Here is a 15,120-nt window from a genome sequence, read left to right as displayed (position 1 = left end):
TCTTTGATCAAAAGACACAAGATGATAATGATTATGATGAAGTAAAAAAGGTGAGGTTGATGTTGAGAGATGAAAAATGACTCTAGGTGAATGAAGGATTCAACACAACGGATTAAAAACTACCAAATATCAACAAAACTGGTCTGTTATGTTTCTAATCCTCAACTTGATTTCAACTTCACTGTAATATTTTTCCTTGACATCAATTTAGTTGTTAATTTTTATGAAATTTCATCTGATTTATGCACATTCAACATCTAATAACAGTGACTTGGTCTTTGGTCAGATTTTATCAATTGCTTTTTCATCGTTATGATTGCTTTGGTAATGCCACAGGAATCGTTAAATTGATCAATCAAATAAACATAAAGATTTTAAAAGTATTACTTTCACTAAAGGCGATTATGATTGAGATAAGAAGTGATTTTAACACATAGGCGATTGTGGCTTTGTTTCCATAGTTACATAGGTCAAGCTGGTCTTGAAACGGAAGTGAGCTGAATCCTTATCGACTTAAGCATTTCCTTTTGTGAAAATATTTTTGAAGTTTGTGTAACATGTCTGATCAAGAGAAAGAAAAAATTTATTGTTCTTCATTTAGTTACCTTGATAAGTTCAGTGATTTAACCATTTCCAACAGAGGAAAAGAATATCGTGTTCATAAGATTATTTTGTGCTCAACCATCCCATACTTTGATACAATGTTTTCATCTGGAATGAAGGAATCAAATGCCAACGAAATAAAAATGGATCATCCAACGGAAATAGTCGACATCATCATCGATTGGGCTTATCACAGAAGCATAAGAATAACGGAGGAAAATAGATCTGAAGTGTTGAAACTAGCTGATTATTTTTGCATGACTGACCTGTTTGATGCTTGTAAATTTATTCACTTCTGGCCTAATTGTTGTTTTGCTTACCGACAAAGTTGTTGTTCATCGATCGATTATGTAGATAAATTTTATGATTTAACTATAATCAATAGAGGAAAAGTATATCTTGTTCATAAGATAATTTTGGCCTCTGTCCTTCCATATTTTGATACAGCCTTTTCATCTGAAACAAATGAATCAAGCAACGAAATTGAACTGGACTATCCAACGGAAATGTTAGACATCATAATCGATTGGTTTCACAATAGGAACATCTGCATATCGGCAGAAAATGTATTTGAATTGAAGAAACTAGCTGATTGTCTGTGCATCACTTCACTGGCTGAATATTGTGGATTGCTTGTGAACACCAAGTCTTTTTATGGTCAAACCAATCGCTCGATTTTACTCGACGTTACCACAAGTAAAGGTTTTTGCAAAGAGTGGTATTGATTTAATCCGTAATTCGTATGGTAATCCACCTTTGGACATAATTGCGTTCAATTTTTTGAAATTTATTCGTTTTTTCATGAATACTCTTTCTCATCTTGAAGATATTTGTCTAAAAGAGCTACAAAATATGATTGCTTTAAGGCTAAGGACTTTCGACTATGTGACTTTGTGCGACAAAAAACATTTCAGCCAGTTAATTAAGTCTAATTTCAATACAAAACTAATTTTTTTGAGATGTCTAAAGGAAGTTTGATCAAAAATTGAAAAAGCGCCACCTAGACATCTACTATTTTTGAAATCGGCTCTCTTTGGTTTGAAGTTTTCAAATTAACTCAAGAACGCATTTTTTATTTTATTTAGCTTTCATCAACTTCTTTTGACTTGGTTATTTACTATCTCATCTTTATTTCATCATTTTTTACTATTTTCTTGTCTTTAATATTGTGTTAAAACCTTAAACTTGCCTTAAAATGAATAATGTTTGTGCTTGCTTTCATTGTGATGGAACGATGACCATGGATGGTAAAACTTCAGGTGAAGCTGCCATTACCAATTTCCAGGATCACATGTATATAATATGGGACAATGATAACATTAAAGTTTATACAAGGCTTGAAGGTATTGATACTAGTTCTTTGGCAACGGTTTTTGAATCGTTTTACAGAAAATCGATAAAAGATGACAAAACTGTGGTTGCATGTCTTGACCCTGGCTCTTTGGAATGTCTCGAAATTCTTGGACTACCAAGACTAAGAATTGGTCCAATTTTTGGTGTTACTCTGGATGATGTCAAGTCCGATTATGGGACAAACGACTATCCTTTCTGCAATTTTGTTATTGGATACCTTCAAGGTCTTGTAAAATTAAATACACCAAAAACACCTTAATGTAACTCAGTTGACAAACTGAACTTATCAACTTTCACTCTGGAGTCTACTCCAGAACAACCAATACATGAATTTTTAATTTACAATAGATAATAAATTTAATCAACCGCTTGTTTGTCAATAAGGAAAAATCTGAAGTTCTTTTACTCGTTGGACTCATTTGATGATTTATTTATCAAATGTTCAACTGATAGTTAGGATTGAATCATGCAATCAATAAATGATTGGTTATTAGCGACTCATTTTTTGACATTTTTAGCTTAAAAACATATTTAGGATATAAATGTCTAATGACATAAATAGTAAGTCTGATATGAAATGAATTTGATTTTAATAGACAAATTGTTGGTTGATGGAAAGGGTTAAACACAATTAGTTATTGAAAAGACGTAATCTTTATTAAATGAAAAGTTGATTGAAAATCTCAATAATACAGATAATGTATTAGGGAGATTTAATAGTTTTATTTCGTTCCATACAAGCTTATTAAGTTTTAATTTGATAATGAGCTCTTGTTTCAAATCAAATTTTTATCAATAAGATTGATCTTTAAAGATGTCAATTGTCGGATTGCTGGTGTCTCCAATTGTCTTTAATTGCATTTAAAATTCAATATGAAATTGGACTTCTTTGATAATTTGTTAAAGGTTGGACTCTAATGAAATCACGAGTCGGTTTTAATCGAGCACATGCATTGGTGATATTAATTATATCTCCAGCTGATGGTTTTACACTATCACTTGGATAATCATGAAGATTATGAGTTGGCAATCGACGTGAATGATGATTATCACTTGATTTAGTTTTCATTAGTCCAACATTACTATTATTTGATACAATTTGATCTGGAAAATAATAACGCGGTGGATCAACTTTTCCTTTATTATTATCATAATTAATATTATTGTTGCTGTTAATATTATTACTAGAGTTGATTGTTGGAGATGCGGAATGAGGTGTTACTCCAGTAATAACGGGTCTGAGGTCGTTTTTAATCCTTTTTAAATCAGTTTTCATTGGTTTGGTCATTAAACTTGCTTTAGGTACAACAGGAGGTGGAATGGAGGCTCGATTTGTTGTTGATAGTGATGATGAAGATGATGAAGATGAAGATGACGATGTAAGCTGATGGTGGCTACTCTTGATGCTGTTATTTAATCGATTTGTTTCCAATCTTTCAGCTATCTCATGTTTTTTATTGTTGATCCTATTATTATTATTGTTAATATTATTATTGATGTTGTGATGATGACTATGATGGTGATGAATATTTTTGTTGCTATTATTAGCATTATTTGTAATCATCATCTTATTATTAACAATATGATTACTGCTATTATTATTCATGTTTGATGTTGATGTTGTAGTTGTTAAGTTTAACAATCTTCGTCCAGAGGAAGCTGCACTTCCAGATGAACTGGGTCCACTCTCAATTGGTGACCAATTACGCTCTGAATCGTCTGAAGAAACATCACAACGGTAATTGGCTGTTGCCTTAATCAGTTCTCTATTAAAAGGTGAAGTTGAGGAAGATGATAATTTATCTGGCTCATCAGAACCAATTCCACTTGATGATTTACAACTTGATTCTGATCGGATAATATGAAGATTTGAGGTTGATGTGGCTGAAGGCAAGACCATAGCTTTTTTAAGGACTGACGAGGAAGATGAGGACGACGAAGAGGTTGATAGAGAAGAGCCGACAATTAATCCCGTCTTTTTATCTTTAATACCCTTCAATGGTGATGATGATGCAGTGGTAGGAGATGACGAGGAAGATGAGTTGGTAGTTGTAGACGGTGTCTCCAATGGTCCGACGATGGTCATATTAGTGCTCTTACGAGCCTCAATGCCACTTAATTTACCCTGTTTACGAGATATTGTATCATAATCCTTTGGTGGTAACAATATTGGTCCTGATTTGGGATTAGATAATTTGGCTTTTAATTCAGCTGCTAAAGATTCATAGAGTATGGCTACTTTTGGATTGCCCAGAGCCAGTTCAATGGGCAATGATTTGTTCTCCTTGGAGCCATTTATTAATCCTGAATCATACGAATCTTCAGTTCTATCTGAAGACTCTGTTCGAATTGATCGACTCTCGGATGAACCTCGTTTACCCAATGGATTGAAGCGCCGATTCAATTCAACAGATGATTCTGTTGGTTTAGATTGGGGCTGTTGCTTAAGATGCTGATGAAGCTGCTGAGGTTGTTGATTAACTGTTAATCCTTTTGACACAAGACGTGATTCAATTTCTTTAAACTTTCGTTGGTTTTCTGGCTTCTCAATCAACAATTGTAATTGTCCACGAAGCGATGAAGCAGTTTCAATTGAATCACATCGATAAGCATGAACATGAACCGGACATTTGGTGATTGGATTATAAATTAATAAAATACAAGCAACCAAATCATCTTCTTGAACAACACATGTAATTGCATTATGAGGAATTAGATGCTTTATCTGTTCAGTTTTCCCTGAATTGGATGATAAACTTAATTTAGCCGATGACAAGTTTGAGGCTGGTAACGGGTTACAAGATGAAGATGATTTTTTTGGCACATTTTGTATTATTTTCAATCCTTTATTGCTTACTTGTAGCGTAACCTTTGAAACTTCAGAGAGTCCTTCTTGGTCAGTCAAATAACGTAAAACAGGTAAAACAAACTCATCTCCACGAAGACCTTCAGCCTCTTTGGCTCCAAGAAACCAAACGTAATAAGATGATTTTTTGATATCTTTTCGTTTAAAATTCATTGCAAAAACAAGATTGTCGGCCAAAACTTTCACAGTTTATCAATAAATTCCGAGCCGAAAGTATGTAAACACAGACACAGACACAGAATAGTTGCAATAAAAATGAAGACAAAACACAATTATAAATCCGTTATGGAGTTTAGGTGTGAAATCACGAAAAAGTGATTCCTTCCAAGTTACTGGTGGATTAAGACGATAATAGTATTGGTTATGAGTATATCGATGAAATTGTTAATTTTGACCTATTGTTGTCTTTGATACGGATAATGATGACGGTGATTGTGATGACAGCAATTGTTGTTATTGATGATTTTTGCTTGTGTGATTTCCATCAATTACAAAAGGAGTTTTCTCTGCTGTTCCTTTATGATACCTGAAAGATAACAAGATGGAAACATGTTAGTCAGAGCTGTTTTGTATCAATGTTTACTGTTGGCTGTTTTAATATTTACTGGTTTAAGGTTGAATGTAATGTTGATCAACAAACGGACAATAAACAAATGCACTCTCAACGCTTCCAACTGAAAAAATAATAGCAACAAGTTTTAAGGTAACATTTCCGCTCACTTTAACTCACTCTACTCACTTCTTACCTGACCGGTTTCTCACGTAATTGAGACTCTTTCTCCTCTTTCTCCTCCTCATCGTCTTTTTTGCTACATCATTTGTTTCCTTCCCAATGTCTATTTATCAGCATCAATTTCAATCCAAATAATTGAACATGAAATAAAAAACGTTTAAAACAATTGAAAAAGATCGGACATTTTGTTTGCTAAAAAAGAGCGCCAAAGATTTACTCGCATTTATCGATACAGATACGATCAGATATCTACTTAAAGACAAAGAGTAATACAGTCACCATTGAGATAATGCACCGCACTGGGAATAGCTTATTTTCACTATTCTTCGGGCAGCGTAATCCATGATTTTCAATCTTCCTTATTAGATGAAATTTAACCTTAAATTTTGCTTTAATCTGATTTTGCGAGTTTTTGGATTAAAATTTCACGAAAGAAAATTGAATTAAGTCAATTGATAATTAAAGAAATCGAATCAAAATTTGACGAAATTCAAAAGTAGATATAACTCCTCCTTAATAGGGGCCATTGAAAAAATGAGTGCATTATCTCGATGGTGCATTATCTCAATGGTGACTGTAGTTATACTCTTTGCTTAAAGATCATTAGATAACATCTGTTGATATTCTTCGATTCATTTGTAAATGAGAAATCAATTTTTCTAGAAAATCTTTTTCTAATTGTTTTTCAAGCCAACTATTGATATTTTTTTATAAATTATGTACAACTTTGATTGTTTAATGCAATTGTAGGTATTTAATTGCCGTTGCTTGCGTTAATATTTATTTTAACTTATGAAATAGTTGTTTTTATTAATATTTTGCGTTTTTGCTTTGCTGGTCCTTGTGTTGCTTTATGCATTGTTTAATCAAAATGGTGGCAAAACTACTAAAATTGTGGAAAATAAAAAGATTGGATTTCCGTTCGCTCAAAAGTTAATCAAAATCTCAATCAACTAAGAAAAATCGAGTTAAATCCAGCTTGAAAGGAAATCAAAGCTCAACTTTTCTTTTTTGTACTAAAAATCTTTTCACTCGCTGTAACCTTATTAAGTAATCGTTCAATTCAACAGCGCATTCTTTTCACCGTAACCATCATCATCATTGTCTTCATCATCACCTTATTGTAATTTAATCTGTGTTCATTGAAAGGTTCAATTATGAAGTCAACATTTTTCTCCTCATTGTTAATATAAACTCATTTAATGCTGCTTTAGCTGATTAACTTTTACAAGAAATTTTGTATCAATGCAAGGTAAGAACATATTTTTTCATGATGATAATGATTATTAACAACTGATAGTAACAAAAATTAAAAAAAAAGTTTCTTTCCGGAAGAACGGACTAATTAACTTAATCAACTTAGTTAGCTAATTAAATTTTAATAAGAAAGTTATTATGCTTAATAAAGTGATCGCATTGATTGATAATAGTTATTGAAAGAAACTTTTTTTACCCAATTCTTTTTGCTGTCAAATTGTTTCTCTTTAACACAGTTTAACTTTTATGATTTATTGATTTTCCATCATATTGTTTCAGGTACTCATCATCCAGTAATCTTATGGTTGGTTGTTGATAACTAGCGAGGAAGCAATAAATGACCATCTCAAACTGAGAGCCAAGCCAAAAGTTCACAGCCAAAAACGATGACCCAAAGCGAGAGGAAAAACAAAATCATTATGAATTCATGTTTGTCAGTCAGCTTAAAAAATTGTTTTCTTCCCAATATTTATACATTTTTTTTTCTTGTAGTTAGAAAGATAAAGATAGTCACAGTACAATGATACTTCCGGCTGATTTTGATTATTCACATGAAAAAAATTGATCGTCATAAAGATTTTGATCTCACATTATAACAAGCTGATTATTGTTTTAAGGAAATCCATAAAAAAGCTGTGAAAAAAGCTGTGATCTTATTACCTTATCAATAGATTTAAAGGCAATTACTGTGACCGGATTGGGAGATTACTTAATTTGGCCAATTAACCCAATGGTTTTTTATTCTGGTTTCATCAATTCTAATTATTAGACAAATTGGTCAAGCTTAAGCAAACTGCCAGCTCAAATAGCTTACAAGCTCTTAACCTAAATAATGTAAAGTATTTGATTGCGGATTATTTCTTGGTGTTCCCTTCAATTTAATCAATGAGTTTGACCAAGTACCAACATAAACTTGATTCAGAGTAAACATTGATTTTAATCACTTTTACAACTTCGTAACTCAACTCAACAACAAGTCAATCAATTGGAATGGCAAAGTTCCCTCGAATCCATCGACAAATCAACCAAAAAACCATCCTACATCTAAATATTATTTCATTTCCAAGGTTTGAATGAAACTCTAAGCTAACCTCACCAACCAGCCGATGTTAAACAGATGTTGGCTGCAATCACAATTGTGCTTTCTCATCTCAAGGGTTAAATAACGATGATTCAAGTCTTCTCCAACATTAGCGGAACCCAAAATTAAATCAATACCAACCTCCACTCATACATAAACAAAGAGACGAGTTGGGTTTGAAAATAAGTTGAATTGATTTAAAATGAACCTCTTTAGTTGTCACCTTAATTGTTGATCACTCTAAAAGGTAACCACGAGGTTGAATGATTAGGCGAAAAAAGGTGAAAAAATTGTCATCATGATCAACAATTATTGGAAAGTTATTTAAGAAATGCTCAATGAAAAACAAATCTCATTGTAAATTGTAAATCTTTATTTATTTGGCAGCAATTTAACTTTTAGTCTAACAAATTCAATCAAGTCAGAAGTTTATCAATTCAATCTTAATTGATCTAAGGCATTAAATTGTCAGATTAAGTTGTAAAAGTTCAGTGAATCGAGACAATTTGAATCGCCATTTTTACCTTGCATTTCTCAAGACTCTTTGTGCATTTGGTGATTAACCAGTCTGGTTATAAAACATTTCAAAACAAACCCAATTCAACCGGATTAACGTTGAAAATGTTAATTTACTTGACAACAATTTAAATTGAATTCAATTTGCAAGTGCAAATCATTTGCTTCTATTAATAGTAAATTGTTGTTATTGGACAGTAAAAAGACATTTATTTAATTTGATTAATCTCAATTAATTGAAACTTATTACCTTTAAGAGTAAAAGTGTTTCCTTAATATATTTTTTTGCTCCTTTGAAGCATCAAGAGTCAACCATATTGGTTAACATTTGAAAATACCTAATGGAAGCTTTAAAAGGTAATATTACACCTTTTTTATTAGCCATTAAATCTGATCTTCGTTTAATATTTTTATCATTTTGTCCGTAAATTTGATAATTAGTGGATTATTTTAATCATAAAGGAAATGAAATGAATCTTAATTGATTACAAGAAACGTGGGTTAATCTGAGTAAACCAGAAAACCCAGAAAAGCTAATTAAAAATTCTAGATGAATGTTGATTGATGATTCAATTGTGAACAACACCCAGCAAAGGAAAAAGAAACAATACAATCAATCAATTAAATCAACAATTAGAAGCTGCTAGTTGAACATAAATCACATTTGAAATCTAATTTGATTGGTAAAATGTAATTTACAGAATCAAGTGATTAGAAATGAATTGAAGAAAAAATTTCAACAATTAGTATTCAATTCAAGCTTTCATTTTAAAGCCAAGTTAATATTAGAAGAAACATTTTCCAAGCCCAAAAAAGGCTGTTGATTATGATAATTGAAGGTGATAATTAAGTTGATTGTGATGGGAATATCACCTTCAAGGTGAATGATCATCAAAGTTGTTAACAGTTAACAATCAACGCCAAAGTAAACAGAAAAAAAAGTGTCAACAAAAGTCAAATTTACGTTATTTCCCTTCAAACATTTCAATATTATTGAAATGTTTAACCAGAAAGGGACAAAAATTGATACCTTTTAATTGTGATCAGCTAAAAATAGAATTGAATTTTACTTGTTGATTGTCTTTAATCAGCAATATAATAATTATTTGTCTGATAAATCATGAAAGCGTTAAAATTGAAACAAAAGGCAAAAGTATCCATAATAGTCAGTCAAGTTCATACAAATGAACCATTCAGTAAACCAAAGTAACATGTTATCATAAAGCAATGAATTGTATTTAAAGCATATTCAACTTCAGCTTTAACAATTAAGATTGAATATGAAAGTGTTTGCAATGAAAAACATTGAAATGAACGTAAATCCAAATTAATATCAATTGATTTGATAATTGGTGAGAAAATTGTTGGTTTAACTGAAAAGGGATTCATCTTTTTACTCGATAAATCATTTAATCGTGATTAGTGTAATCATCTGAATAACTATTGTAAGCTGGTTGAAATCAATTGTTGATCACAATCATTTCAATATAAATAGTTAGCCTGATTAGTATGATGATAGACGGAAATATTATTAATCAATGAATCAAGTTAATCGTCCACATAAATATATAACAAAATGCGAGTTAACAATGTTGGTTGAAGATTGTTAATCAATTGGTTTTAACGATGGCAAAGGTAATAGTTTATAACAATCGGTTGATTGTTTGTTAATCATATTAATGATGGTTAACAAAATTCGTGAGTTGGAATAGCGTTAACAACAGTTTTATCCATAGATTTGTAAAATAGCATTCAAGTGTTGATATTAATGATTAAATTGTAAACAATTTAATAATAGTGAAATTAAGATTAACCAATTTAAAATGAGTTTCAATGAAGAAAAGGTTTTTCAGCTTTTCCTGATTTTGGGTTCAATTATATTATCGATGAAAATCATTTCTTATTTTGTATACAAAATGGATTCTTTTATTGAACAATTGAATTAAAATGAATCAATAATAATATATTTTAAATTGTTGATTATTGAGTGAAAACTTTCTCCTTTTATTAGCATTATTATATTGCTTACAAATTAACTGTAATGTTAATAATAGCCGATTGTGATAAAAATGGGTTCACAATTGTATCTTAAGGCTTTTACAATTATACATTTAAATACAGCAAATGGCTATTAATGAAGAGTTTCAATGTTGGTTTTATATTTCAGTGAAAGTAATATTAACAAGTTTTCCCAAACCTTTTGATCAAAATGATTAAAGCATTACAGTTAATTGTATGTGAAACGGTAAAAATGGTTGGGTAAAGTGTTTGTTAAAAGTGAAACTTGTTAATTATGATGAAACCCGATTGATAATTGGTGCTAATTAAATTATATTTTTACTGTTAATCTGAACATTGCCCGGTCAGGTTGAGGCTAATGTTGGATCAGGCGCTCAGTAGGCAAATACTGAGCAACCCAAGGCAAGTTTAACCAAGAGTGGTGAGATTCAATGACAGCTGAAAATGTTGACTGAGATACTTTTCAATCTTGAAAATAGCTGCTTTTTTAGCAACTTGATAATCAAGATTCACATGAATATCGCTATAACCATCTTCACTGAGAATGGAAATTTATCTGCTCAAAATGAATTCATTGAGGATACAATTTACTACAAAAGTGTTGACAATGATTTACTTTGCTTTATAAAGGATAAAAAGATTTCGGCATTTCAATGAGCAAAGAAAGTTATCATTTTGTCATTTTTTAATCTTAAGAGGTTCACTTTCATCTATTAATACATGAAATCTTGTATAAGACTTTATCGTTTCGAATTTTCATTATTATTTGTAATATTTTGTGATGCATTTGTTTTTAAAAAGTCACCGAAAAACTGGACTTTTTCTGAAATTTCCAATCTCTCAGGCGATCTGTAAAAATTTTCACAAAAATCGAGACTTTTTAGTGCTATGAAACAGCTTTGATGAGCTTGTATTGGACCTTAATTGACCATTTCTGCAGTTCCCTTTAAAGACGATTTCAATTGTTTCATTTAAGCTTTTGGATTAACTTTGATTTCCAGGAAATCTTTCAACCTTTTCTGAATTAAATCTATCAAAAACGGACTTAAATTGGATGATTAGAGACAATTTGAAAGCATTTGAAATGTCCACATGTTGCCTCTATTAGTAATAACTGTTTTACTTTAAAAATAATGTTTAATGTTGATGTTTATTACTGGTGTTAAAGGCAACTCTTATTGATAGTGATTGAAGTTTTGATGAGATGTTGATCGATTTATCGTGACAATTTAAGTCTATCAAGCAATTCTGCAACTGAATATGATTAAAATTATAATTTATTGACCGATTAGGTGGAAAATTCATGTTTTTCAATGTTTTATCCATCAATACAACAAGCTTTTGATTTGTTTAATTTGAACCAATCTCAAAGAAAGTCAAATTGAATTGAGAATTGGGATGCAAAAATAAACTCAGAATTTCCGTTGAAAAGACACGTTTTTATCGGTGAAAGTGGGTTAAATTAGATAAAGATTCTTCTCTTTTTAATCAACTTTCGCATTTAGATTTCACTTGTTTCTAGCGACATTAGCATAACTACATTGTATCATACAAAGTATTGACTAGTGTATTCACTTTGACAGCAAGTAAACTCATTTTATGCTTAAACTCAACCTTTTTATATTTTTGAAAATATTGCGTTTACTGTTGATGAAAAGTTAAAGCCATTTCAACCAATTAAAGGACCATTAAGTTAACCGTAAATGCATGTTAATGTAACCACAAATATTTTTGTTCCCATTCAAATTGGTAACAATAAATGTACAACATAATCATCATCATCAAATAATCATTTAAAATCATTATTAAACTCATCTTTTCCATCATCAACAGCAACAAGTGTTCAATTTTCAACATTTAAATTGTTATTTACTTTAAACACTTTTGAGTCAACCATTTGGTGAACTGTTAATTAATCAATTCACTGTTAATGTATTCAGTTTATTTATACAGTCTAAAAGTGAATTGACAAGTAAATTAAAAGTCAATTGAAAAGTCAATCCAAATGAATGATCAATTGAATGTACATTTGACTGAATTGTTTTTACTTTTAGGTAAAAAAATTAAAAAACTAACATTTCTAATCAGTAAATCACAGTGAATACGATTATTATAATTTTCAGCTTCTCTCATTGATATTAATTTCCTTTCAACTTATCAATTATGAGTAAACTTAAAAATGAAAGACTTATACAGTTATGGACTTTACAGTTACCCATTTACATCAACAATTTGACCATTAATTTACATCATTTCCATCTTTTAACCATCATCACCATCATCTTCATTTGTGAACCTCAATCAGTTAATCCGCATCAAATTAACCTGACAAAATCCGGGTTTATATTTCTTGAAAACTCAATTTACAATTTACATTTTCTAAAGCTTCTGTTATCCTTTTATATCTAAACAATTGTTATACTGATTATTGCCAACAATTGGTGATAATCAAAATAAATGATCAGAAAGCACAATAAAATCAAGAAAAAGTCACTTGTAAAATAGGAAAAGGTTCAGGTTAACTTTTCAAAAATTGAGAGTAAACAAATCAATCTAACCTGTTGCTAATCAACCATTCAAATCATTCAAAGTTTCAATTTGATTTGATTTTTCTGTTCTTTTGGTTCAAATCGAAAACCAAATCAACTAAAATCAGACGTTAATCAACAAATGATACGATTTATATTCAGCTAATTCCAACAAGTATCTCAGTGTGAGTTTATGAAAAAATGTTTTGATAAATCATTCTTTCCATGAGAAACCCTGAAACCCTGAAAGTTTTTCGTGTCAAAATCAAATATAACAAATAGTATTTAATAGCTGCAATCAATGACGTTGAAGCAATTATAATTTTGAAGACAAATTTGGAGGAAAATAAGTTACTAGGGAAAATGGAATGACCCAAAAGTGAAAACAATTTAAACATTAAATGAAATTAACGGTTCTTTCGTTGACTATTTCTGATATTTTTAGGGTAAAAGAACTTTTTTCACAAAAGATTAATGATTACAAATGAAAAATCTGTTAAGAAAATTTAGCTCCAACAATCAATCAATTGTACATTTAATTGATCTTCTCACATCAGAGTAAGAAAATCACAGAGATATTTCAATCAATAAGTTGACTAACATCAAGACAGTTGAAACGATCAATTTTGTATTCCATTTTGCTCCTACTTTTCACTCTTTTTTCAGACAAAAATATAAATAATGTATTTTTCAATTAATAGTCTTAATAAGCAGGGTAATAAAAGAGGTGTCAAAGAATAGCAAAAAAAATCAATCGATTGTTGCCTTAAAATAATGAATTGGTTTTGTAAAATGTTAGACTCAGAAAAGGTTCAACAATGAAATAATCATATTTTTGTGAGTCTTTGAGATGAATTAGATAAATTAACCTTCAATTGACTTCTTGGTGATATTTAAGTTTTGCCATCAATTAGCAAACAACAACAAGGTGTGAGAAAACAATTTAAAAACTCAGGACCAGGTCAGGTTGGAAAAGTGAAATCAAATGAATTCTGTCAGGTTAACCAGTGATTTAAGTGTTAATCAGAGTGAAACTCCTGAAAGTGGAAATAATATGTAATCAAGTTGTTCCAATTTAACAATCAAGGCAACAAATTCATTCTGTTTGAAAACCAAGGATCGGTTTAAAAGCATCATTGGAAACCATCATGGCAATCAGAAGAAGATATCATAAGTCCACCACCATGATACGATTTTTCTGCTGGGTTTTATCTTCATGTGGTTTAGCCTGGCAGGTTCAACAAATCTCGAACATCTATTTTGAATATCAAACGCAGGTTGACATGATTATTGAATCTCCTCGAAATATCACTATGCCAGGTTTAACAATGTGCATCCAGCTTATTTACAATGAAACTATTTTGAAATTACATTATCCACAATCAGAGGAACTAATCGACTGGAAAAACAAAGAGAACGCGAGTTTTTCTGCCCTTCGATATGTACCAATCAATGTGCTGGCCAAACTTCCAACGACACCAGTAAAGATATTTTGTAAAGCACCATTTCCCGAGTTGACACCTCTAGAAGAGTACAAATCTGATCCAAAAAATTGTGAACATTTCGCAAAGATAAAAAACACCATACATTTTAACCCGGCACAAGATGATTTTTTTCATTGTTCAACCTTCTTCTTTTCACCGACACTACCTTCGCCCTATCAGGTGGTCAAGGCTGATGATAAAGATTTCTACAAGATAGAAATTTACACAGAATCTGCATCTTATTTGGACATTCTGGTTTCCAATACAAATAAAACTACAGTTGTCGCGTTCATCCACAATCCAATGGAGATACTTCATGTTGCTGAAGCTGATTCTTTCAATTTTTATACTGAGCAAACGGAAAACATGATTCTCACCACTTCCAAAATAATTACAGAATTGTTGCCATCACCTTATCGAACTGATTGCTATGATTATACTGGTGCAGAATATGGAAGGACTGGTTGTATTTTTGACTGTCGCAAAGCTCGAGCAGAATCTCTTTGCTCGGAGATCTGGCCCTGGGATGTACCAGCTGATGTAAATTGTAACAGAAGCTTTTCTTTAAGAGGTAAAAATTGTACTGCTGTGATGGGTGACAATAGGTGTAGTGATGAGTGTAAAAACCAGTGCACTAACTATTGGTACTCGACCACGTTGATAGCTGCAATAGAGAAGCG

General features: G+C 31.0%; 2 protein-coding genes and 1 long non-coding RNA gene across 6 annotated transcripts in view; 2 read left to right on the top strand and 1 right to left on the bottom strand.

Moving 5' to 3' along the window:
- LOC107371855 (uncharacterized) overlaps window positions 1–15,120 on the top strand; it is a 135,597-nt gene that overhangs the window by 102,438 nt on the left and 18,039 nt on the right. The gene's annotated exons all lie outside the window — the stretch shown is intronic.
- Window positions 2,592–5,798, bottom strand: LOC107371776 (uncharacterized). 4 transcript variants are annotated; one of them, XM_025162740.2, is made up of 3 exons: window positions 5,562–5,798; window positions 5,428–5,496; window positions 2,592–5,348 (listed from the first exon to the last, which is right to left on the bottom strand). In XM_025162740.2, exon 3 carries the CDS (start codon window positions 4,973–4,975, stop codon window positions 2,825–2,827), a length of 2,151 nt encoding a protein of 716 aa, XP_025018508.2. In that variant the 5' UTR covers window positions 4,976–5,348; window positions 5,428–5,496; window positions 5,562–5,798; the 3' UTR covers window positions 2,592–2,824. The 4 variants fall into 4 exon arrangements, with proteins under 4 accessions (XP_025018508.2, XP_015795424.2, XP_089124615.1 ...); XM_015939938.3 differs by having other exon boundaries at window positions 5,569–5,798; XM_089268489.1 differs by having other exon boundaries at window positions 2,592–5,496; window positions 5,569–5,798.
- Window positions 6,160–8,820, top strand: LOC107370955 (uncharacterized). The gene is made up of 3 exons (XR_001570722.3): window positions 6,160–6,807; window positions 7,092–7,245; window positions 7,305–8,820. It is a non-coding gene; the product is annotated as an uncharacterized LOC107370955 (long non-coding RNA).

The sequence above is a fragment of the Tetranychus urticae genome, chromosome 2 (genome assembly GCF_039701765.1).
Source record: "Tetranychus urticae isolate SD_2017Ah chromosome 2, NJAU_TeUrti_SD_1.0, whole genome shotgun sequence".
NCBI lineage: Eukaryota > Metazoa > Arthropoda > Arachnida > Trombidiformes > Tetranychidae > Tetranychus > Tetranychus urticae.
Note: the sequence above shows the minus strand (reverse complement) of the source record. Positions and strands in the feature narration are given on the sequence as shown.

What these genes read in the sequence shown, in the direction of transcription:
- LOC107371776 (XM_025162740.2), bottom strand. Translation starts at nt 4,975, where the DNA reads ATGAATTTTAAACGAAAAGATATCAAAAAATCATCTTATTACGTTTGG.